We start from the raw sequence: 26,518 nt of genomic DNA on the forward strand, positions 1-26,518 counted from the left end.
GCAGTACACAGTCTACACTAATATTTATGATGTGTCAGAAAGGCTTAAAGGATAAGTTCACTTTTGGAATATGTTACATGTTCCACCTATTTTTTTATATGTAACATGTTCCAGTATTTGCAGACCCAACCCCCCCAATCCACTCTCCCTGTGACAGCGGATGGAGATCTTCTTCTGGTACCCACTGTCACAATTTGAATACAGTGGGGCCATGCAGGGCTCCGCTCACACAGCTGCATCATTTATTTACAGTTTCCTGTGAATTAATGCCGATAAGTACCATCATCTATTGAGCTGGTGAGCGCTCTCGTAGTCCACCGATTTTCCTGCTCTCAGGTAACTGCCTGCCAGTACGTGATACAGGCAGACAGCTATGCAGAGAGTTTGCAGGAGCCTGAGATTGCACCCATGATCATACTCTGCAGGCTCCATAAGAAAAAAAAAAACAGCAAAAATGCACATTTTTTTTGCCTGCAATAAAATGTGCATGTATTATTTTTCTTCAAAAGGTGAACTGCTCCTTTAAAGTAAATGTTTTGGGCATACCATGATCTATATTACATTCTCAGGACAATAATGTTTTACAGTGGGCACCAAGGACTCAAAAATGTAGAGGGTTTTGCACAGAGCGGCCCGATCCTCCTCTTCTGGTCCCTCAGTGATGCCCTGGCTCCTCCTCTTCTCGAGCACCCCCACAGAGAGCAGCATTCCATGGGGGCATTCATGCGGGTGCACTCCCAAGTCTTGCTGCTGCGTCCATTGACACAGACAGCAGGACTCGGCCCCGCCCCCCCTTATCACTGGATTTGATTGACAGCAGCAGGAGCCAATGGCTCTTGCTGCTATCAATCTATCCAATGAGGACCCGAGACAGCGGTTGGAGCTGCTGTGCTCGTCCCCATTGCTGGAAGGACCAGGTTCAGGTAAGTAAAAGGGGGGGCTCTGGGGGGCTGCTGCACTACAGAAGGTTTTTCACCTTAATGCATAGAATGCATTAGGGTGGAAAACCTTGAGGGTTTACAACCCCTTTAAGGACCACTGAGCCACCAATCGGCTTTTGTAAGAATGCACTCACAGTAAACCTAATAACTGGGTACACTGGGGTGCAGGTACAAGGTGGTGACAAGGGCGGCACTGGCACACTTGGAAACAGCTCACTGTGTTAGCAGAGCAACATGGTGGTGGAAATGGATCTAGTTATTCAGCTATTATTTGATAAGATCGGTTAGTACAATCACATCCTATAAGGTGCATAACATAATTGTACCAATTCCAGTGTGATATTGACTTGCGCTCACCTTCTTCTGTATAAATTGGTGATGTGAGAAGGTATGTCTGAATTTTCTTGTCTTTTTCAAATGGACATTCCACCTGCTTCCAAGTCAGGAAATCATGAATCTGCCTGGAAATCTCCATAAATTTCTGTAAAAAAGAGATTCATAAATAACTGATATTAGGAATACACGTCTGCACTAAAAAAAATATCCTGTGTATTTATTTATATATATATATATATATATATATATATATATATATATAAATGAATAGATTTTACCTTAAAATTGATGTGTCCATTAGGTAAACGATTGGAGTGGATTTTGTGCAGGAAGAAGATGTCTTTGATGAAAAGATTGAAAACTGGGATAACAATTTTCTCTCGGCTGCTGTTAGCACTCTGAGACCTTTGTGTCGCCCCCTGGAGTGCTGTGCGGTAATTGCAGAAATTGCTGGATGGATCCATATGATGCTGCCAATTACAGAAAAACAAAACCGCCTTAATAGCACCATAATCCCACATCATGCATAAATATATAAATATTATCGCCACCAAGTCTCAACAAAATTGTATGAATTACCCAACAGCAAACTTAGTAATAGTGCACCCACTACCCAACGTATAATTTATGGGACAGAAGGCTAAACGAGACCCAGTCTACAGTACATATTAAAGCAGCAAAGGTTTACTATGGGGTAGATTTACTAAAGGCAAATATACTGTGCACTGCAAGTGCAACTGCTCCAGAGCTTAGTAAATAAGGAAAGCTTCACTTTGCAAAGAATACTCAATCACACGCAAGGAAAATAAAAAAAAACAGCATGCTTGCTTGTATGTGATTGGATGATAGAAATCATCAGAGCTTCCCCTCATTTCTGAGCTTCCCCTCAGATTGAGAGCAAATGCACTGGAAGTGCACAGTATATTTGCCTTTAGTAAATCAACCTCTATGCATATTATGCATTATACTATATATAGTCAAAGTCAGTAAAGTTTTATGTTACACAAATCTGCAGTCATAAAAAAATAATACATCATTTGTATTCAGATTAAAGAGGAATTGTAGTAGTAGGAATACCTAATGTACTCTTAATAAGAGGGAGCTGTGTAATGATAATAAAAAAAGTCTCTGCTGTCATTTTCTTCAGGCACACTAGATGGTGCTATAGCATACTTTTATGTTATAGCCTTTGGAGAAATAGATGAGAGTTGTATTCTAGCAAGCTTTAAGACCTATTCAGGTCCTTCTGGTCTGTTGCAGTGCATCAAAGCATATGCATAATGCTGCACATTCACATCCGTTGCATCAAGGCAGGCCAATCAATTGTATAGGGTACCAATGCTCCAAAACAAACTGAAAACTGGCCATGCATCCAGGCTTTCTATATTGTGTAACTGTACAAAAAAGTGGCAACCACCCCAACCTATACCTGGCCAGGTTGCCACTTTTTTGAAGAGTTGGCCGCATTGGGGGTAGGGACACACAGGAGGCCCTCGCTGCCAGTGTGCTTTTGCTGGGCGTCACGTGTATCCCTGTGACTTTAAGGAGGGGTGGGCTCCCTCCAGGCACACCTGCCCTTAACCTATCCATTATTCAATGTGCTCCTACTAAGGAGGCTCTGTACATTTTAGAGTTAGGACTGCAGTATATACAAGTATATACAGTATATATAAGGAGGCGTGAGCACTGTGGCTTACGCATGTATTTGCAAATGTGTGCAAACAAAACCCTCTGTTTTTAATGTAAACCGTTAGACAGGACAATTTGGTTGTTTTGCAGGCTCCCTGGTAAGTGTGCTGGGAAATCTTTTGTTGGTTTCTATATTGTGTAAAAAAGATAAAATCGCGCTAGATAAAGTCCACAGTGAAGAAAATGAATAAATTAAATATATGAAAAAAGTCCCAATATTGCACGAACGATGTAGATAGTAGTTCACCAGTCAATTGAATCAGCATAAAATGAACACCATGTGAAATACAAGCTTACCAGATAGCAAGCCAAAACGTGCAGATGGCCGTAACCCCAGCCTGGGTTGTAGATCTTGTAATTTGAACCAAAACGTGTAGAATCCTCTCAAAGCACATAGTAAAGGATCCGCGGATATCGGTATAAATCAAAAATGAAATATATCATAGTGTGATACTATAAAGACTAGAAATTGTGCACAATAGATACAGAGTGCCCTAACATCGTGACCAAGAAAGGACAAAGTGTGTTATATCTTCCCTTGGGTCACTAACCATTAGTATCTATGGTCGGACGGTCCCTTCGGTTCCACGCTGTGAGCGCCATTAGCGTCTAAATGTATGTTTGGGTACATCTGACATCCTGCCTTTCTAAAGGAGACATCTGCCTGTTTCTTCCAGCGTTTGGTAAGGAGGCCTTCTGTGTGGTGACGGGTCACTTAAGTTTGTTTTTTTCACAAAGGTAGCACTTTGTCCTTTCTTGGTCACGATGTTAGGGCACTCTGTATCTATTGTGCACAATTTATATTCTTTATAGTATCACACTATGATATATTTCATTTTTGATTTATACCGATATCCGCGGATCCTTTACTATCTGCTTTGAGAGGATTCTACACGTTTTGGTTCAAATTACAAGATCTACAACCCAGGCTGGGGTTATGGCCATCTGCACGTTTTGGCTTGCTATCTGGTAAGCTTGTATTTCACATGGTGTTCATTTTATGCTGATTCAATTGACTGGTGAACTACTATCTACATCGTTCGTGCAATATTGGGACTTTTTTCATATATTTAATTTATTCATTTTCTTCACTGTGGACTTTATCTAGCGCGGTTTTATCTTTTTTATTTTGCTTGTGTTTATCTCACATTGATTTCAGCTTTTTTGGGGGTTTTGTCCACTCTTAATGTATTTCAGACTAGTGCAGTTTTTTTCCCTCCATTTCTATATTGTGTAACAGAATACAAAACAGTGCATGTGGTTACTGGGTCATATCACAGGAAGCAGTATATGAAGTAACTGGGTCATGTCACTATAAGCAGTATATACAGTCACTGGGTTATATCACAGTATGCAGTTTATCACCATATCACTGAAGACACTAGAGATCTGTGAAAGTTGTAGGAAAGTACTCATGTACAATTAACATTCATAAAACTGCACAAGGAACACACACAAAAAAATGACTCCAATAGCCATACTATATCGTCTTGTCTTACCTCTAGCACATCAAACTTGGCTGTTTTGACTTTTGACCAAGTCTTCTTAAGCCGTGCAACAGGACTGAGGTTCATTCCAGCTAGAACCAAACACAACAGACATTGGAAAACTGATTCTGATCGCTCAGGTTAGCAGTCATTTTAGTGTTAAAAGCAAAAAAGGAACGTGGTCAACAATCTGTAATGGCATTCAGGCAATGAGAAAGGTATTGGCCTCCAGCATTATTCTCTTCAGAATGACAGTTATTAGGATTCACTGCAAGTGTAATGACTTGGAGCACGAGGACTGGATAGTCCTCAGATATATTTGCATTGCACTATTGTATTGCACATACTATCTCAATGTTCTTAGCGCTGCACTATTGTTTTGTGATATCTAAGCTTTTGCTCCTGTCCTTGTTTGAGTGCTGGCTTAAAGGGGAACTTCATGCTCTCAATCAACATTGACCATTTTTAATCCTTTTGCTACTACTGTTAGTAAATAGATAGGAAAGTGTATATAATATTTACTTGTTTTAAGATATTATTTACATTTCTTCAGTTACTTCCTGGTTTCTTTAAATGATGTCATACATCCCAGGAGTCTTCAGGAGGGGAGGAGGGGCTTTCTCCGCTAAGCACATCCTCCTGTCTGCATGCGTGAGCTAAGGACAGATGGATTTCAGGGTGTAAATGCTACATGAATAATCTTCCCTTACTCAAGATGGTCATGGCCAGAAATGCTAGGGGGTGTTTTGTTTTTTAAAGTGATTTCTCAGCAAAATAAAGCATGGAGACATGGATGGGTGGATGGCTGGGTGAGTTTGCTTTGAATATTAAAAATGAAATAAATAGTGTTTTAAATAGTGTTTTTGGTTGGTGGTACTCAGATGCAGCATAGTTCTGTTTTAATTTCTATTCTTTCCATTCTGGTTAGTGTTTCCCTCCAGCTGTCTCTGAGGGGACTGGTGTATAGCAGGATTCGCAGCCTCGTTTCACACTGATGCAGTGCAGAATTTGCAGCGAGCTCTGCGTGAAATATGCATCGCATGCAAATTGCACCCCATTCATGCGTATCGATGTGGGTGTGTATGTTAACGACAACCCGAAATCAGTTTGCAAAACCAAGTGATTTGAGTGAACACCCATGTGCTCTGATTCTGTTGCAGCCAAATAAAGGGTCCTGCACGATTTTGATGCAAATTCAGTGTGATGTGAGCCATACAGAACAATGGCTCAAATGGCACTGCTGAAGATCCACGTGTGATTTGAACAGGAATGCGGTGCGGTTCCTGTTCAAAATCACATGCGGTTCCCTGCACAACATAGTGTGAACCGGGGCTCAAAGGCTCCTCCAACACATAAAAGTGATGAATCAGCAGATTAGAAATGATATTGTTCAGTAGGCTCCTCTCCTAGGTGAATGTAATCAGTCAAATGGCCCACAAGCACACCGCCTCTGCTATATGGGTCACCTAATACCAGGATAAATGTAAATCTGTTGCTTAGTCCTAATCTAATCCTTCTAACTGCCTGTGTGCAATACATAAAGTATATAGTAAGTGCAGCCAAGGAATGATATTTGCTGAGCAAGGTTAAGCAATCCTTTCCCAGCCTGAGCACATTTACAAAGCAGTGTTTGTGTATCGCCCATATCAGCAATCATTAATTTCCCTGGCTTTAGCATGGCTCACGGAAGATTGTGACGTATTGGATGAAAGGCACTAACAAACAAGGTCAGGGACCTCCAATTTACAAATAGATAGTAGAAAGTAGATATAATTATTATAAAGGTCATGCAACTTACAGATGATGGCCATCGTAGAGTTGAAATTGCCAATGTTAAAACATTCCCGGGCTACATCTATGAAGAATTCCATCACCCTTGTCCTTTGCTTCTTCTTTACCACCTACACAACACAAGACATCAAAGTGAGGAATGAGAGAACGTCGGCACTGATGTATATAGATGTCTGCACAGTCTACAGCCAAAGTATTCTCCAAACTATAGAGATATGAGACTTTTCTGACACTCATTTACACAGTGCTCGCTCTAGGTCTGTGATTTAAAAGAGACCCTGTCACCAACTTAAAAAACAAATCATGTAAAAAGCACAGAAACAAATCACGTACTTTAGATGCTCACTTGCAGTGTTTTTCTTTTCCACAGACAAAGTTTTATTGAATGTGCCTCTAAAGTCACTATAAAAATTCCCTAGCACAGCCCCCTCCCTCCTTCACATCATAGCCCTCTACTCTTCTGAGCGTGACTTCATACTGTGCTGGCCCAGCTCCTCCACAGCTCCTATCATCTTTCTACATAACCTTTTATATGGCTTCCGGTGAAAATACTATAGTGTGTGACTTGATTGCCAGCTCTGAGTCTGCTGACATCACATCCAAGATGGCGGTGCCCAGGAGCAGTCTCCAGGCTTTTGGAGATCTATACAAGGGAAGCTTTTACAGGTAAATACTATGCATTTAATACCGTATTTATCTGCGTATAACACGCACTTTTTCCCCCTGAGAATCAGGGGGAAATCGTGTGTGCGTGTTATACGCCGATCCCTACTACTCGGAGTGGAAGGAGGGGACGAGCGCTGCTGGATGACACAGAGCCAAGATCTACTGTGTATCCGGCGCTGTCACACACAGTCCCGCCCCCCCTGGCCCAGCATTGGACCACTGCTCTGTCCATCATATGAGCCGGGTGAGACTGTGAGTGACTGAGCTCCGGATACACAGGAGATCGCGGATCTGTGTCATCCAGTACTGGCGCAGCTGCAATCATCTGCAAAGGCGAGTCTGCAGATGTATACTAAACAGTCTGCAATCATGGGCATGCTAGAGGCTGCAGATGGGCATGTTAGAGGCTGCAGATGGGCATGTTAGAGGCTGCAATAATAGGCCTTTAGAGGCTGCAGATGGGCATGTTAGAGGCTGCAATAATAGGCACATTAGAGGCTGCAGATGGGCATGTTAGAGGCTGCAATAATAGGCACATTAGAGGTTGCAGATGGGCACTAAACAGGCTGCAATAATGGGCATATTAGAGGCTGCAGATGGGCACTAAACAGGCTGCAATAATGGGCATATTAGAGGCTACAGATGGGCACTAAACAGGCTGCAATAATGGGCATATTAGAGGCTACAGATGGGCACTAAACAGGCTGCAATAATGGGCATATTAGAGGCTACAAATGGGCATAGATCAGGCTGCATCGATGGCACTGGTGAGGCTGCAGAGCACTGACCCTTATTTTAAAACTTAAAGCTTTTTTTCTGAAATTTCCCTCTTAAAGTTAATGTGCGTGTTATACGCCGGTGCGTGTTATTCGCCGATAAATACGGTACGTTAAATGCCCATATAATCCTAGGGGAAGAATTGTGTTGAAATGAACGATCTGGTGGCAGAGTCTCTTTAAGACGGGCAGAGCTAGTCAACAAGCATTGTTAGAAGGTGGCATCCATGGCAGCCCCCGTACTTTTCATTGCCAGCTGTACTTTGAATAATAGTGAACATCATTCAGTTTTAATCCTTTTCACATTTCCTTGTCACTGCATAAAATTGATTTTAAAAAATTCAAAACAGACCTTGCATTTTATTGCCTGTATTGCCCAAATATGTAAGCATAATGCTAGACATACAGAAAAAAAACCTTGCACTGTGCTTCTGTTACCAGATCAAAGCTGAAGTAACATTATCTGCAGTCATAATAAACACACACACTGCCTGACCATTGAGGTCTAACTAAAGAAGTGCTGAGCGGCTGACAGTTTCTAAGAATTCAGCTCTGTGGCTTGTGCACATATGGCTGATAAAGGAAGTCACGTTTCACAGCTTGCACTTACACCATACACACAGAAAACAGCAAGAAAGAAGAGAAAGGACAGAAAAAAAAGACACGTTTTAGAAAAGAAAATTCATTTCTGGAAATGTATAATCCAGTGTTACCTCCATTTATTGTGATGACCATTTTCTCATAAGACACATATATACTCCTTACAAAAGGCTCTGGGAATATTTACTGCAGTATGTTTAATGTTTGTTCTGCAAATATGAGAAACAACTGGCTTCATCATGTACAGATTTCCATTCTCAATAAAACTGAGTGTTTTGGGGTTTTTTTTGTTAAATGGAATTAGTTGATTGAGCACTGACATAACAAGAAAATTCAGCCTAGATCCCTTGTTATTGAGATGACTACTGAGATAATAAACGTAATACACGTAGTAAGGCGACACTAACATACAACTCACCCTGCAGATTTCTGTCGCTACCAGCATGCTGAGGCAGTTAAACCAGTTGTCGTAGGCTTCTAGGTTATAAGTCTTGGTGACGTCACTTCGGCACTGGTGAAATATACAAATGTCTAATTTAGTAACAGAAGCACATGAGTAAGGAGGCTGTGTTCCCAACGTATCATCTAGAATGGAGTGATGTACAGAGGTGGAGATAATTGACCCCTGTGCAAAATTTTAAGTGTTTGTAAAGGCAGAAATTGTTTTTTTTATCTTACTGCATTCTATGTAGTAAGGTAAAAAACCTTCTGCATGCAGCTTCCCCTACAGCCTCCCCAATACTTACCTGAGCACAAGAGCCAAGACTCTCTTGGGTTACATAGTTAAAGTGTAAGTTCACCTTTACAGAAAAATCTGTTAGGTGAACTTACACAGGTCCCCCTCCTCACCACCCCCCCCCGGTCCCACTGACCTGTACCACCGCAATCTCCGGTTCTAAACCCCAGTATATCTGCATCAGGAGCCCAGGCTTATAAATCCTCTCTCCATCCTAGCGTCTTCTGCATAGCTGACAGAGTGGGCTATGCAGCTGCCGATTAGTCGGTGCCATCCATGTGACGGCGCTGACCAGTTAGAATGCTCCAAAATGTCCCCCTGACGAGAGACCTTTTGGAAATACAGCTCAGAGGATTTCTAAGCCCCGGGCTCCTGACGCGAATATATACCAAGGCTTAGAACCGGAGATTGCGGCGGTACAGGTCAGCGGGACGGGGGGCGGGGGGGAGAGGAGGGGGACCTGTGTAAGTTCACCTTACAGAGTTTTTTGTAAAGGTGAACTTACCTTGGTAAGGTTGAATAAAGACACCAGTCCATCAAGTTCAACCAATGTGGGTGTGTGTCCAAAATCATATCCCATATCCCTGTACAATGTGCTCACTAAGATGCCCATCTAAGAGTTTTCTGAAACTATCAATACTTCCTCTCACTCCTGATTGTCTCAGATACAGCAGTGGGAGCCACTGGCTCTCGCTGCCCACTGGCTCCCGCTGCTGTCAATCAGAGCCAGTGGGGAGGGAATGGGGGACGGGTCCTGTTCTGTGTGCCTTATGGACACTCAGAACAGGGCTCAGAAGCAAGCATGCACAAGTGCCCCCATAGCAAGTGGCTTACTGTGGGGGCACTCGGTGGGGGGGGAGGGGGGTGGAGCCAGAAGTGCCAGTGGGGGACCCAAGAAGAGGAGGATCAGGGCTGCTCTGTGCAAAACTTTTGCTTAAAGTGGGTAAATATAACATGTTTGAAGAAGAAAAACAGCCTTTACTAATACTTTAAACTGGAACCCACAACATACAAAAATGAAATGGTTACCCATCCTGTTCAGCTTTTGTGACCATCATTTTTAAAGCCTAATTGAACTCACAGACATAAATATTCAGACTTTGGAATTACAACCTTCATTTTTAGAGCTCATGCACCGGCATATCTGGCTGTATAAGCTATTTCCCCACCAGGAGCCTACAGCTGCCTATAGACATCAATGTCTGTATGTGTCTATTTGCATGTATGTGTATGGGAGAAAATCTGCTTTCAGAGCTGTACTCCTGCAGGCATACGCATCGTTATGCAGGTACTTGTGTATCCATGCGTATACCTGCATACAGCCATTGACTTTTATAAGCAGATGTATGCAGACTTGTAGGCTCCTTGATGGGGAAATGTGCCAGAATTTACGCTACACAGGCCAGATACCACCATGTGCATGAGCCCTTATGGTCTTTCTTCCATTTTCTTTACAGCATCTGTGCAGGGAGTATAAATATGGCTGTTCAGTTCAACAGACATATGTTAGATCCAGTGCTGCCTGTAATTTAGCAGACCTGATCAGACATGCCTCCTTCTCTGCAATACAAGTCTAAATGAGGATACTTGTGATGGGGAGTGTGGCTGCTACTGCCAACACAGAGAACTGCAGCATTAGAGCAAGTAGCAGCATTTTTGTATTGAGAAAAAAAGATTTATTTTTTAACATTTGGGGTGGGGGGAATGAAGAAATAAAAGGATGTGAGACCTCAATTGCACTTTAAAAAAAGGCTAGGTATAATTTCAATCTTGTTTACATCCATTTTTTTTTAAAGCTCTGATACTTTATTGGACTAAGTAATTAAGGAAAAAGAAAGGTAGATTTGTTCTGGACAGAATGTAATGTGCACTGCTTAAGCTACACACCTACCTTGTGGTTGTCCTTATCCAAGGAGTCCATGTGAGTTATAATCTGCATGAGATCCTCGGGATAAATGCTTGCTAACCGTTCCTAAAACAAGACAATTAACACATAAGTATACTGTACTGTTATCACAGAAATCATATTCTCTGGTCCTGCACAAAAGCTGTATCTAAAGTGTGCTAATTTTCTAGATGAGAAGTGTGTGGGTCCTTGTAAAGGAAACCTGTACTGGGATTACCTGCACTAATATAGGGGTGCAGAGTGGAGTGAGCCAGGTAGAAAGAAGCTAATAAAGGGGTGAACAGTTGGATAAGGAAGGTAGACAGAAACTAATAAAGAGGTGAACAGTTGGATAAGGCAGGTAGACAAAAACTAATAAAGGGGTGCACAGTTGGATAAGGCAGGTAGAAAGAAGCTAATAAAGGGGTGAAAAGTTGGATAAGGCAGGTAGACAGAAACTAATAAAGAGGTGAACAGTTGGATAAGGCAGGTAGAGAGAAACAAATAAAGGGGTGCATAGTAGGGTAAAGAAAGTGAAGAGAAACTATTGATTTAGAAAAGAGCAGATGGAACCATGGTTGTAGAATATGCCATAAAAAGTTAGCTAATACACATATTACTCTTCTACAAATGAATTTTATCACCAACATGTCTCTTTGATACAACACATTATTTTGCAAAAAAAGTTCACGTTAATTTTAGCAGCAAGAGAAGTTTAAGGGCCATCAGGGTTTGGCAGGTTGGACCCCAGTGAAAAAAGTGTGGTGAGCTCAAGACCTTACAGACACCCCTCAAATCTATTGTAGGACTCACCAATTCGATTGTCGTAAGCTGCTGGGCTAAGATGAGTGGATCTCCACACACACTCAGGATGTCCTTTTGGGCGGACTGGGCCTTAGCTTTGAGAATAGTCCCTTTATCAGTGACTGGCTGTCGGATCTTCTCTCGGATCTCCTGGTACTGGCCCCGCGTGGACAGGGCGAGGAGCACATTCTGCATCATCTGACTGATGCTCTTCTTGATTGTACCATTCTCCTAAACAAACAAGTATAAAAACTATTGACCACATTGCACGCAGAATGCATATAACATCTAAAAGAACACAATTATAATTTCATATTACCATTTTTCCTCTATCATCATATAGTAATCCTGGGCCATGTGTAGCTCACCAGGAAACACAGACCTCACTGTGCCCTGTAAAGGAGGGAACTGGTACTCCCCAGCAGCTGGCCAACCGCAGCTCCGGTTCCGATTACTGGCTGTGTAAGGAACCTTATAAAAGCAAGGTCACGGCTAGCTGTATAAAATCCTCCTGAATCGTATTGTTTACTGAATGGAGGCAATGAGCTTTGGAATACAAATGAACTTATTGTTTATTAGCAGCGTGCGCACATTATGTTTCACGGCTGGAGCACTGTTGAGGGCAGATGGTCCAGTGATGATGTCCAGGAACAGCATTCACTCTACATCAGCTCTCAAACAGATAACAAAAGCCCTTTTCTTAGTGCTTGGCTCGTGCCGGCAGCAGGAAGAGCGGATGATAAATGAAATGGAGACTAATTGCGTGAAATTATCTGCCTTTCTGGATCTGAAGCTGCACAGTGCTTTCATTTCTCTGACCATGGTGCAGCTAACTTGCTACCGCCATGCTTTATGGTTTCAATTACAGCTGTTAAAAACAATGCAGTGGATTAACCCTCTCAGGTCTGCTGTAAATTGCCTGCCTGTTTTAGAGGAAGACACATATAATACAGTCATATACTGTATATAAAGGCAAGGAGCAATGACAGGCACACTGCAATAATCCATAGCATTAGACGTACTGGAGACACTGAGTGCTGAATGAATGGTTTGGTGCTCTTTGCCATATTAAAATAAAATGATGATGGTTGTAAGTCCATTTTAATTTGGACGTTATTTCCAGATCATGTCTTTTTAAACTATTTAAATCTGTTTTTGCTATATTAAAATGTTGTTTTACAAATAAATATTTCATACATGACAAGGGATTTCCACAGCACTATGGGTTAGCTAAAGACAGAACACAGAAGAGCTGCTTGCTGTGAGGCTTTGTGTGTTTGATTGAAACTCAGGAGTGAGCTCTCTGATAACCGATGAGTCAGAGATGAGCGACTGAGTTATGGAAGTGTGTAAACAATAAACTAAGAGCATTTACAACATAAAAAGGAGCTTTAAAGAGGAGATCCAGGCTCCCCCCCCCCAAAAAAAGCCAGCAGCTACAAATACTGTAGCTGCTGACTTTTAATATAAGTACACTTACCTGTCCAGGGATCCAGCGATGTCCTCACCCAAGCCCATTCTTCAATTGGCTTTGGGTGTAGGCACCAGCATAGTCTTGCGGCTTCATAGCCGGTTTTCTACTGTGCATGTGCGAGTTGCTCTGCGCTTTATGAATGTTCTGGGACCTGTGATGTGTCCCAGAAGGCTGCAGGCCAAACCTCCATCTCAGATAGCCGCGGGGGGAGGATGCAAACAAGCGCAACCTCCCCTTTTCACTTGCTGGCTCAAAATCAGAACGCAAAAATTTTAATCTGCAATATTACTCACAAAAATAAATACCTAATAAAAAATATTTTTAAATGATGTATATTGGCTAAAACTATAATAAAGTAATGATGCAAAAAAACACTATACATTCCCTTTACATACATCCTGCAGTGCTGTAATACAGAGCGAATAGTGACATGCCAGAATAAAAGGGAGAATAAAAGGGAGGGGGGGGGACCCGGTGCACCTCACCTCATCACACTGCGTGATTCTTTGTGCAATCTCTTTCAGCTCTTTCCTGGCTCTCTCATCCTGGAAATCGAAGGGGAAGGTCTCAGTCCATTCTCTCAGGAGTTGGATGATTTTAGCAGCAAAGGATTTCAGCTTGGCCTGTGGATTGGAAGAGACAAGAAAATGAGGCATTAGGGATAGGCATAGGTACTGATCAATCAGGTGTGACCTGAAATAATGCTGATACATTTCATCTCCGGGTAAATCAGGGAGGTGACAGATGACAGTCAGAATTTTAACACACCCAAAATTGTCTGGGCTAGATATCATCAGGAAAAGACACTGCACTGATTAAAATGGTATTCAACCCAAAAGCAAGCATTTATTATATTGCAGCTCACCAATCCCTAGATGTGATGGCTGCAGTCGTTTTTTTAAAAGAACAAGCTCTACTGCAGATGTGGCCATTAAGGAGAGGAGCCAAACCATTTAACACTGACAGGGGTGCTCACAATGACCAACTTTTATTTATGAAACACCTTTATCACAAAAGGAAAAAAACTTTTTGCTGTAGCTGCCTACAAAGTGTGAGCTGGGGTTTGGCTTCAATTTGTTAGTCTAAATCTAAATCTGCTAGTACAGCTAACACTCCCCATCCTCCAGACTGACAAGGCTGCTATATGCTGTGCCCCTGTACTCCTAAGAGCCGGTTCACACTAGAAGCGGCACGACTTGCAGGTCGCCTCACCGAGGCGACCTGCACACGACTGCCGCGGCGACTTGCAAGACGACTTCTGTATAGAAGTCTATGCAAGTCGCCCCCAAAGTAGTACAGGAACCTTTCTTCTAAGTCGGAGCGACTTGCGTCGCTCTGATTAGAACGGTTCCATTGTACAGAACGGGAGGCGACTTGTCAGGCGGCTAGGTCGCCTGACAAGTCGCCCCCGTGTGAACCGGCTCTTACTCCAGAGTGGGGGCCTGCTAATACGGGGGGGGGGGTGTTACTGGCCAGATCACCAGGTGAAAACAAAGGGAAAATCAGCATTAAAAAGAAAACAAATGCGGCCACCACATCTAATGATTGGTAAGCTGCCATATATTACATTTTTGGTTTGGGATTTAATACCCCTTTAAGGTAAATCTGCCAAAGGTGTAATATGAAGGTTAGGGAATGTGACAATGCTTCATGTTACACCCTAAATATGGGTATAGCATGGTCCCAAAAGTGAACTAATCCTGTAAACAAGTTATCCAACTAGGACTACCAGGTGGATAAAACTTCTGAATTATTATGTCTGTGGACTCAATATTCTTTTCTATCGTTCCAGTAACTGGCACTGAATTTCTAAGGTTCTCATAAATGTTGACACCCTTATACTACAAAAAGCAGGCCATCCACTGTATATTGTGACAAAGCAGATGTATTAACGATTGCATTTTCTTATGTGGCCTGCTGTATTTTCTTTAAAAAAAAACCCCCATTATTATGGGTAATAAACAGAGCAATCAGCTGTGTCACATCTTCCAGATCTGTGGTTGGGTTATGCCTACATGGAGGTCAGAGGCTTTGCCTGCCTACAGATACAGTAGGAGGAATACAGGGTATGAGTCACACGTCTTTGCGTCTGTGTCTTGTGTCACTTTGTATTAGGCTGCATTCACACCTGAGCACTTCAAAGTCGCAGTTTTACCGCATTTTTGCCGCAATTTTGTTCAAGTCACCAATGTAAAAGGCAGAAAAACACATGTAATCTGCCCCAAAGAAGCTCATGTTTCATTTTTGAGCTTAGAGTGTTTTTCAGGCGTTTTGCTTCAGGTGACAAAACGCTAAGATGTGAACTGGTGCCATTGAAATGAATGGGATTTTGCTTGTTGGGCGTTTTTCAGGCATTTTTTGGGGGCATTTTATGAGCATTTTATGAGCTGAAGGTGTGAGTGCAGCCTTAATGTGAACATGTTTAGTGTTTTACAGTTAACAGGGGTGATGTCACAGGCCTGGCGTTCGGGTGAGCAGTGCAATTTAGGGACCAGCCAAAAACCATCAATGTTTCCAGCTGACAAATATTCTGCTATCAATAGTTTGGTAAAAAATGACAGCATGTGATGCTGCAAGTGCAATGACTAGTTAAGTACACATACCCATTGTAACATTTTAGAGCTCTGACAACAATGAAAAATTATGTTTTAAAGCGGAACTAAACCCATCGATAACGTTTTCAAAACAATTATATTCTTGGCATGACGGGATTACTAACTGTCACATTTCCTAGTGTTCTCAACCAAACTGTCAAGCCATCAAATGGCTGGAGTCAGGGCCAGGACAAGGGGTGGCTCAGGGGTGGGCACAGTGTGTATTGCAGGGATGAGGCACTGCAAGTTTCTTTTACTATAAGACAGACAAGAGTAGTGGCACTACTTCTGTCAGCCCAGTGCTGGAAGTGACGAGGAGAGGAGGAGGGAGCCGGGAGGAGGTGCGGGCTGTGCTCTCTCTCTCCCTCCTCCTCCTCATAAGCTCACACATAATGAAGGATGGGAGGGCGCAATTTAGCATTTTTCCCCTGGGCACTGCATGATCTTGTCCCGACACTGGCTGGAGTCATAACTGATCACAAGTGCAGCACCATGGCAGTTGCAGATCAAACAGGGGCTAAGATAGCAGCTTCCTTGGCTGAAAAGGATAGAAGGGTTTAGTTCCGCTTTAATGCAAACTGCCACTAAACCCTTCTATTATCAGAGTAACCTTTGCAGGTTGGAGTTTTAACTGCTAATGACGTTGTTACTGCTTTTTTTTTCTGAGAAAGATTATAGAAAAAAAGGTCTTAAATTCTCCAACAACATTTCAGGAGCTCTCATTTTTGCTGTCTAGATATAACTCTAATTGCAGTCTTCTGTTGTTTCTGATCACAGGGACAGTAAACAAGGTGATATATGCATCTTGTATGTGTTAAATGGTCACAAAATGAGCCCCCAACTTTCAGTTTAGTCCTCATGGAAAAGTTCTGCATGGCAAATCACCAGAAATATAAAGCATGTTTTTTTTTAGTTTACTGCAATTGTACATGTATATTAAAAAAGGAACAAAAAATGCCCCCACCCCTCCCAACAACTGTTGTCTGGGCGACTCTATGTCTTGCGGTTGTTTAACTGTATATAAGCAACATATAATGCAATAAGACACTTCTGCTATTTACAGAATTACATCACATGTGTTACAACGGTACATATGATAACATACAAAAGTGATGGAGTGCAGTATGCGATTTATCACTTGATTGTTGGGTGGTCAGGTAACTGCTCTACAACTAGGACCTAGATCTCCTGGATTTTACTGTTTCAGAGATTCTGCCCAGCGAATCTCTGAAATTAGAGGCCAAAATCGGGAGACAGGAGAACACATGTAAAGACATCTCACAGCAGTACATTCCTATAGTCATTGAGGGCTCATTCACAGTTTGGGGTACATTGAGTAGCATTACCCAGTGCAGTCCTAATGCATAGACAAGGCAATTTGCTTGATGTCCTATTGATTCCGTATACACCAATGTAGGACAGGTTGCATTTTGTGACATTTCAAAAAAAGGAAAAAAATGTAAACAATGCGAAGCTTTGCAACAATGCATCACACTGCCTGTACATAATGTACACCAGCCAGCACGCATTATATTCTTCTTATTATTATTATTATACAGGATTTATATAGCACCAACGGTTTACACAATAGTTTTCAACATGAGGGCAGACAGTACAATTACAGTACAATTCAATACAGGAGGAATCAGAGGGCCCTGCTTGTTATTATATAGAGTATAACACTTGCTCTCTGGTGTAAAAGGGCCATGAAGAGTTCAAAAAGCCCAACAATGTAGTAAAAAGCAGAAAATGTGTTGATGGAAAAGGACAGAAGCTTGTTAACGCGATGACACTGTATATGTATAGGAAAAGAAGGCAGACTGAGTCTGCAGAGACACGATGAGGTAGACGGAAGCGGTGTGTAGGCAGACATATAATTAGACGGTTGCTTCCTGTGGAAGGCTCTTGTCATACTATACAAGCCCCCGTGGACCCACCCCGGTGCTATACGTCACACACACATTGGACACAAAACACACACTGCTACATTGGAAAGATGCTCACACTTTCACTTCTATGGTGTGGAAAGTCTGAGGAAAGCCACATAAGAATGACGTACTCATTCTAAACACCCCGCAAGAAAGGCCACCCGCAAATTCTACTGCAAGGAAAGCACTTAACACTAAACTATTACTTTTAATTCGTTTTTTGTTTTTACATAGGAATATAAAAATCACTTCACTATAAATATCATCAATGTATCGAAAACCCACATTGTATGTATAGCACATCCTTTTATTTGTAATTGGGACACCATGGGGGAGATTTAGTAAAACTGGAGCGCTCAGAATCTGCTGCAGCTGTGCATAGGAGCCAATCAGCTTCTAACTTCAGCTTGTTCAATTAAGCTTTGGTAATAAAATCTGGAAGCTGATTGGTTTCTATGCAGAGCTTCAACAGATTTTGCACTCTCCAGTTTTAGTAAATAACCCCCCCCCCCCCCCCCATCTACATATATTTCGGCTCTGCTTTATGCATAGCTACACTGCACTGTCGTTAGGCCTTGCTGATGCTTTTATTTTAGAAGTCTCCTACTCAGGGCCAATCTTAAAATCAATTGACTCCTTGCAGTCCCTAATAAATTGAAACACTCTGAATGCCCATTTTTACCAGAGATCCTATGACCTTACTTGTCAAGGCTTGTAATGACAGAGCTTGGGAGACAGAGCTTTTTGTTTAACCTAATAACATGATTAAGAAATGCTCACATATGCACTATTCATTCATGTGAATTTTAATGATAGGTCCACTTTATTGGCTAGCCATCGTGGAGAGTATAATGTGGCTGTTTGAAATAAATTGTAAAGATATTGGTGTGTGACCCTGCGGAATCAGTGCCACTGCACTACTGGCAATATACACTGCATCACTTATGTCCTATAGAGAGAACAGTAGCAATCCTAACCATTATTGTATGTGACTTTACTGCCCGAGGCACGGGGCCAAGGGAACGTCTTCATCACATTAAATGCAAGCTGTTTGTATATGTAGAGGATGCTGCGGGGAGAAGAAGGCAAACTGCTTACTGCTGCTGCAGAGAGAAGGCACTGAGATGTCACAGCCCCTGGAAAGTGTCATATTGCTGGATTAGCATTAAAGTCAGGTTCATATATATATATATATATATATATATATATATTATATACACACACACACAATTATATATATACACACACACACACACACAATATTATATATATATATATATATATATATATACACACACACACAATTATATATATATATATATATATATATATATATATATATATATATATATATATACACACACAATTATATATATACACACACACACACACAATATTATATACACACATTTTTTGATCTCTCTATCTATAGTAATTACATAGTATACTCTATGTTATCATGTTATTCCTACCATCCATTCCATACAGATATCCCCTGAGCCACCTTAAACCCTCATAAGTGTGGAGACCAGTATAACATCTAAAGAGGCACGAGGAGGAGGGGGAAAAAAAAGAGGCAAGAGGAAATTTTAATTTCTCCTAATCAATAATTACAACAATTTAGATCTTAGTACATTAAAGGTTTAAAAGGCCAGAATATATGAGCCATAGTATACTCCCAGCTGATCTATTTATATATAATATTCTATTATCTTGCCATTTGTGGAAGTAACATGAGTTACAGTGGCTTGCAAAAGTATTCGGCCCCCTTGAACTTTTCAACCTTTTGCCACATTTCAGGCTTCAAACATAAAGATATAACATTTTTTATTTTTTGTGAAGAATCACCAACAAGTGGGACACAATTGTGAAGTGGAACGAAATCTTTTGGATTTTTGAAACTTTTTTAACTAATAAAAAAAATGAAAAGTGGGGCATGCAAAATTATTCGGCCCCCTTGCGTTAATACTTTGTAGAGTCACCTTTTGCTGCAATTACAGCTGCAAGTCACTTGGGGTATGTCTCTATCAGTTTTGCACATCGAGAGACTGAAATTCTTGCCCATTCTTCCTTGCAAAACAGCTCGAGCTCAGTGAGGTTGGATGGAGAGCGTTTGTGAACAGCAGTTTTCAGCTCTTTCCACAGATTCTCGATTGGATTCAGGTCTGGACTTTGACTTGGCCATTCTAACACCTGGATACGTTTATTTGTGAACCATTCCTTTGTAGATTTTGCTGTATGTTTGGGATCATTGTCTTGTTGGAAGATAAATCTCCGTCCCAGTTTCAGGTCTTTTGCAGACTCCAACGGGTCTTCATCCAGAATGGTCCTGTATTTGGCTGCATCCATCTTCCCCTCAATTTTAACCATCTTCCCTGTCCCTGCTGAAGAAAAGCAAGCCCAAACCATGATGCTGCCACCACCATGTTTGACAGTTGGGATGGTGTGTTGAGTGTGATGAGCCGTGTTGCTTTTACGCCAAACATATCGTTTTGCATTGTGGCCAAAAAGTTCGATTTTGGTTTCATCGGACCAGAGCACCTTCTTCCACATGTTTGGTGTGTCTCCCAGGTGGCTTGTGGCAAACTTTAGACAAGACTTTTTATGGATATCTTTGAGAAATGGCTTTCTTCTTGCCACTCTTCCATAAAGGCCAGATTTGTGCAGTGTATGACTGATTGTTGTCCTATGGACAGACTCTCCCACCTCAGTTGTAGTTCTCTGCAGTTCATCCAGAGTGATCATGGGCCTCTTGGCTGCATCTCTGATCAGTCTTCTCCTTGTCTGAGCTGAAAGTTTAGAGGGACAGCCAGGTCTTGGTAGATTTGCAGTGGTCTGATACTCCTTCCATTTCAAAATGATCGCTTGCACAGTGCTCCTTGGGATGTTTAAAGCTTGGGAAATCTTTTTGTATCCAAATCCGGCTTTAAACTTCTCCACAACAGTATTACGGACCTGCCTGGTGTGTTCCTTGGTCTTCATGATGCTCTCTGTGCTTTCAACAGAACCCTGAGACTATCACAGAGCAGGTGCATTTATACAGAGACTTGATTACACACAGGTGGATTCTATTTATCACCATCAGTCATTTAGGACAACATTGGATCATTCAGAGATCCTCGCTGAACTTCTGGAGTGAGTTTGCTGCACTGAAAGTAAAGGGGCCGAATAATTTTGCACGTACCACTTTTCGGTTTTTTAATTGCTAAAAAAGTTTAAAATATCCAATAGATTTCGTTTCACTTCACAATTCTCTCCCACTTGTTGGTGATTCTTCACAAAAAATTAAAATTTTATATCTTTATATTTGAAGCCTGAAATGTGTCAAAAGGTTGAAAAGTTCAAGGGGGCCGAATACTTTCGCAAGCCACTGTATATTTATGCTAAACTCCAGACAGATGTGGGAAAACACCAAATAATGCATGCACATATGCACTGATTGACAAATGACGTGTATTTTTAAACGCAACTAGTGTAATCAATTGAAATTGACTATCGGCTTTTTGGTATACTTGGTACATTCCGACTAGGAAAGGGAGGGAGCAGCACTGGGAGCCAATCAGGGATGCTTCACGTAAATATGCTAACAAGGAACACGCTGACAGTAGAAGAGAGCAAATTTACGTCATCATCAAGGCTGTTGCTGCTCCTTCCACTCACTATCCAGGTATGGGCTTGGGGCTAGGAGGTGACTGGGCTGTATTACTTAACTGCAATGGAGAAATATTAGGTCACTGGCCTTGTTGTGCTGTCTGGCAGAGCTGTGTAAATCTCAGCACTGCCAGACAGCACAACAGCCATGTATATATTACAGACAGGTAGCAGCTTACCTACTATTTAGCTTTATGCCTTTATATTTACAATGTTTTTTTCCTAGCAGAATTAAAGGGAATAAGCATACTTAAGACATATTTTTCACCACAATAATCATTTTTACCTAAAGAATAAAGCTATGAGCTTTTGGAATATAATACTATATATAATCATATACAGTATACTTTTGTTGTATGTTTATTGTTGTGAAAATGGGACCCCTGTGGGGTTGGGGAACACCTGCAGTGAGACCTGTCAGTCTCTCTCACCTTGTCAGCTTCCGTCCCAGCTTCCAGCTGTTGTTTCTGTTTGATGCAGATCTGTCCCACTTTTGCGAGAATCTCATAGGGGTGGATGAAGACACGTGAGCTCAGAAGGAAAGTGAAGATGTACGTTCTCTGAGGAGAAGAAGCAGATGTGAAAAGATAAGATGTATAGTTTGGACCACAATGTGACAACCATGTTTTATATGTCAGATTTAGAGGCACAGAAAATACTCAGTGAAAAGGCCCTAATACCTGTACATTCATAAAAGAAAAAGAAAAGCACCCGAGGCTCTAATATTAAAAAAAATAATATCCTTTCTTTTTGGTTACAATATCTACTGCCTTTCTATAAAAACTATAATAACCATATATTGTATAAAATACAAAAAACTGTATTATCTGGTAGGAGCACCACAAGGAACACAACTTTGTGTCTGCATGTCATAGTCTCACCTCCTCTGGTACATATATAAGCCTATATGTACCAGAGGAGGTGAGACTCAAATCCATGAGATTAGAATCAGATGTTCCAGATTAGATGCCAATGGTTAGAACTTCCTCAGGGAGTATGCAGGTGGAACCGATCTATTTTCAAACTTTAGCTACCTAGGGTCTGGTGTTCTCTGTGGTGATCAATAGAGCTCTCAAAGGCCCTCAGAAAGAAGGTTGTAGATGCCTGGGAGTTAAGTAATTAACCTTCAAATGGTGCAGGTTTCAAATGAATGCTAATATGTCCACAACTGACCAGCCCAGCAATTTCAGCCCAAGACTTGGGTATGTAACACTTAAAGAGTCTCCAAAAACTCCAAATTTGGTTAAAGCGCATACATCTACAATTAGAAAGACAATGCACAGATTTAACCCGTATGTGAGGAGTGCCAGGAATAAGCCTTTACTGCTCAAAAAAAACATTTGAGCAAGACTGAAGAACATATATACAAGAACCAGGCCTTCTGGGACAATGTGCTCCAGACTGATAAATCAAATGTATAAGAATTATTTGACCACAGTAAGAGTAGACATGTTTGGCAAAAAACAAAAGCAGCATTTGAGGAGAACCTCATACCAACTGTGAAACAAGGTGGTGAAAGCACTCTTCGAAAGTATGTATGCTTGTTCAAATGTGTTGAAAAAGGCTCCAATTTCCATATGGGGTACTTACTTTTTCACATGGCTGTATACGGCTACTTCTGACTGCTACTTGCTCTTACTGCAGGTTGTGAGTAACATCTTAAATTGGCTGCTTCAGCGGGGACCAGCTGAGATTTGATTCATCAAAGGGCAGGCTGATTATACCCAAATTGATCTATCAGTCGACTGGGTTACAACCAGTCTGTTGGATTTTGTACATGCGATTACTGCCGGCTATAGCCGCTAGCAGGAGTCATGTTCTGCTGGCCAGGAAGGCGGCTCCCGCCCCCTAGCCCCCCGCTGGCAGAACACAATAGAGCTGCGGGAGACATTCCCCCATCAAGACTGACTGTGTTGATGGGGGAATCAAGAGACTTTCTTTCCTTCCACCTCTGGTGGAAAGAAAATGGAATTATCTATGGGCTGTTTTAATACTGACATTTTTATTTACATTAGACCTTCATACATACATAGTTACATAATAGGTGAGGTTGAAAAAAGACACAAGTCCATCAAGTCCAACCTATGTTGTTATTATTATTATTATTATACAGGATTTATATAGTGCCAACTTGAGAGCTTTACAACTTGAGGGTAGACAGTACACTTACAATACACTTAAAACAGTAGGAATCAGAAAGCTCTGCTCATTAGAGCTCACAATCTAAGAGGAGACATGTTACAGACAGGAGCCTGCAGGAGGCGTGTTTGTGAATAGCTCTCCTGAATCACATGTGGGAGTTCTCAGATCAGCAGGTTCCCGGTAGAAGGGGTGGGTGAATATTTTTTTCACTTTAGCATTTTTTCACTTTTAACACTTTTTTTGGACTTCATTTTAATGTGCTGTCTATTTAAAACACACTATTCTCATCTCATCGCTGTTTATTTACTTTTGGCGCGACACACATTTTCTTAAGATTATTTATAAGTTTTGTATATTACTTATCTGTGTCAGCTGCTGCCCCACCACAGAGCAGAGATACATCTTTTTTATTTCTATATGCATGAGTCACTTCTGATACGTTTTGCTGACACCAAAAGAAAAAAGGTGACAGGGGAGTGAGCTCCAGCACACAGTCTATGATTGACTGTCTCAGCTCTCTTAGCTCCTGAGTGCTGTGTGAAGGGGGGGGGTCCCTTCCCTCCAATCAGCTCTCAGAGAACTTGTACAGTGTGTAACTGCAACTTCCCACCCCTGATTTGTGATTCTGTGTAAAAATCCTTTTTATCTCAGAGTTATACAAGGATGTACAGGACACAACTTATATAGGAGCAGGGCTGGTGCAAGGATTTTTTACACCCTAGGCGAAACCTCATTTTGCCTCCCTCATTGGCTCCACCCCTGACCCCACCCCCTTTGCCCTGCCCATGTGACAGAAGGCGCCGCTATACAGGAAGCATTAGCTCTGCTTCCTCTAGCGCTGGCTCCAATGCTGCGTTGCACCTCTAATTACACTACCGGTCGGACTGAGTTAGTTACATGCTGCATCCTGCAAAGCATGCAGACCTGGAGGGAAACCAGTGGCCAGGCGCCCCTAGGCAGCAGTGTGCCCTAGGCAATTGCCTAGTTTGCCTAGTGGTAGCACCAGCCCTGTATAGGAGGATTTGTATTACCTGAGACCAGTCCCTTCACTGTGTATAGGTAAGGGTCTACAACCACGTTCATTTTCAGCCTGGATTGGAATATGCACCTTAAATTAGACTGAAGTTCTTTAAGCTGAATGGCTCTGGAATTTACAATAAGAATTCCCAAGCTGGCAGTCTCAATGGCCTATAATTTAAGACTGTGCTCTGAGAGTCTCTCCTGTGATGTCTAAGCTCTGATAAGACAAACAATAAAGACCTAATGGCAGTTTCCATCACACCTATATGTTACCCTCGGAGACCAGTTACCATCAATGTGTGGGACGGGAGCTCGCCTGCCGTGGACTAACACTCTCTGCTACACTCCTGTCTGAATTTGTCTTGGCTCTCCATCGCATTTCATGTTTGCTTCCAGTTTGTTTGCTTAAAAATGCTTTTTCCCACAGTCAGCGTGACAAACCCTGGCTGTACTCGCTCCCAAGTGACTTGAATGGGCTTTCTGACTAAGAGCAGCCCGATGTTTTCATTTTAAAAACAGCTTTCTCTCTCACAATACAGGGAATCTTTGCTCCTGCGTTATTTATATGGCTAATTAATGCAGCAGTGTTGCTTAGCTACTTCCAAGGTCACTAAATAGCATTTGATGCTTGCAAAATACAGTAAAGGGAGTTGAATGTACATCAGTAAGTGCGTTTTTCTCTCAAATCCTAGGCCTCATACACAAAGGCACCGAGGGGTCATACAATTTAAAATGGGGGCATATTTACTAACCCGGGAGCCACAGGTGCTGCATATAGCTGCCCATAGCAATCAATGGCTCAATGCGTCTGTATGCCGGTACTTGTGTAAACACGCATATACGTAGACAGCCTGCGTCCAGGATCATACATCAATACACATGCATGTGTTTATGCATATCCTGGCGTATAACTGCATACAGCCATTGATTGCTATGGGTGGATGTACACAGAACCTGTGACACCCAGACAAGGAAATACACCAAAATGCATTATATGGCCCCAGGCCCCCCTAATAGTTGAAGTTCATCCTATTACTCTATGAACATTAAATAGCCATATAACATGTGTACCTTGATAAATGCATAGTGCCATAAATGACTTATGTCTGTGCTCTAGTTATACAGCAATCGGCATTGGAAACAGCCAGTTATTTACCAGCAACACCAGGCGGCAATCCAATTCTATGTACATCTTGAGATTGCATAGCCGTACTGGGAAACGTTTCCTCTATGCCCTGATTCTGTAAAAGTCATAGATAACACAGGAGGGAGGGGCTGAGTGACTCCCAGGGGTTGATTTACTAATGGCAAAACGACTGTGCACTCTGCAAAATGCAGTTGTTCCAGAGCTTAGTTAATGAGGAAAAGCTTCACTTTGCAATGAATACCCAATCACATGCAAGGAAAATTTAAAAAATGCATTTTTGCTTGCATGTGATTGGATGATGGAAGTCAGCAAAGCTTCTGCTCATTTACTAAGCTCTGGAGCGACTGCTCCTGCAGCGTGCAATTGCAGTTTGCAAAGTGCACATTCTATTTGCCTTTAGTAAATCAACCCCCATGAGTTGTATGGTGTTGTGGTAAATGGCCGGCAGTTTCCAGTGCTGTTTGCTGGACAAGCCGGACACAGATAGAAGGTGCTATGAATTTATCAAGGTACAGTGTTATTTGGTGTTTTATGTTCATCAAGTACCTTAATGCCCCGTACACACAATCAGAAATTCCGCCAGCAAAAGTCGGATGTGAGCTTCTGGTCAGAAATTCCGACCGTGTGTATGCTCCATCGGACTTTGCTGGCAGAATTCCAGCCAGCAAAAAATTGAGAGCATGTTCTCTATTTTTCGGTCGGAAAAAGCTCCTATCCGAAAATGCATTCGCCTGTATGCAATTCGGACTCGCAAAAAATCGCGCATGCTCGTAAACAATTCGACGCATGCTCGGAAGCACTGAACTTCATTTTCTCGGCTCGTCGTAGTGTTGTACGTCACCGCGTTCTTG

At 41.9% G+C, this 26,518-nt stretch overlaps 1 protein-coding gene across 2 annotated transcripts in view; it reads right to left on the reverse strand.

Moving 5' to 3' along the window:
* The window catches only part of RASGEF1A (RasGEF domain family member 1A), a 651,322-nt gene that overhangs the window by 4,492 nt on the left and 620,312 nt on the right, over window positions 1-26,518 (reverse strand). For both annotated transcript variants that reach the window (XM_073596848.1, XM_073596846.1), the window contains 9 exons: window positions 21,790-21,918; window positions 13,671-13,808; window positions 11,721-11,942; window positions 10,914-10,994; window positions 8,705-8,797; window positions 6,252-6,354; window positions 4,466-4,545; window positions 1,556-1,747; window positions 1,299-1,422 (listed from right to left, as the gene is read on the reverse strand). In XM_073596848.1, the coding sequence (XP_073452949.1) occupies window positions 1,299-1,422; window positions 1,556-1,747; window positions 4,466-4,545; window positions 6,252-6,354; window positions 8,705-8,797; window positions 10,914-10,994; window positions 11,721-11,942; window positions 13,671-13,808; window positions 21,790-21,918 (1,162 nt within the window). The remainder of the gene's footprint in view (window positions 1-1,298; window positions 1,423-1,555; window positions 1,748-4,465; window positions 4,546-6,251; window positions 6,355-8,704; window positions 8,798-10,913; window positions 10,995-11,720; window positions 11,943-13,670; window positions 13,809-21,789; window positions 21,919-26,518) is intronic.

This window comes from Aquarana catesbeiana, linkage group LG08 (assembly GCF_042186555.1).
Source record: "Aquarana catesbeiana isolate 2022-GZ linkage group LG08, ASM4218655v1, whole genome shotgun sequence".
NCBI classification, from domain to species: Eukaryota; Metazoa; Chordata; class Amphibia; order Anura; family Ranidae; genus Aquarana; species Aquarana catesbeiana.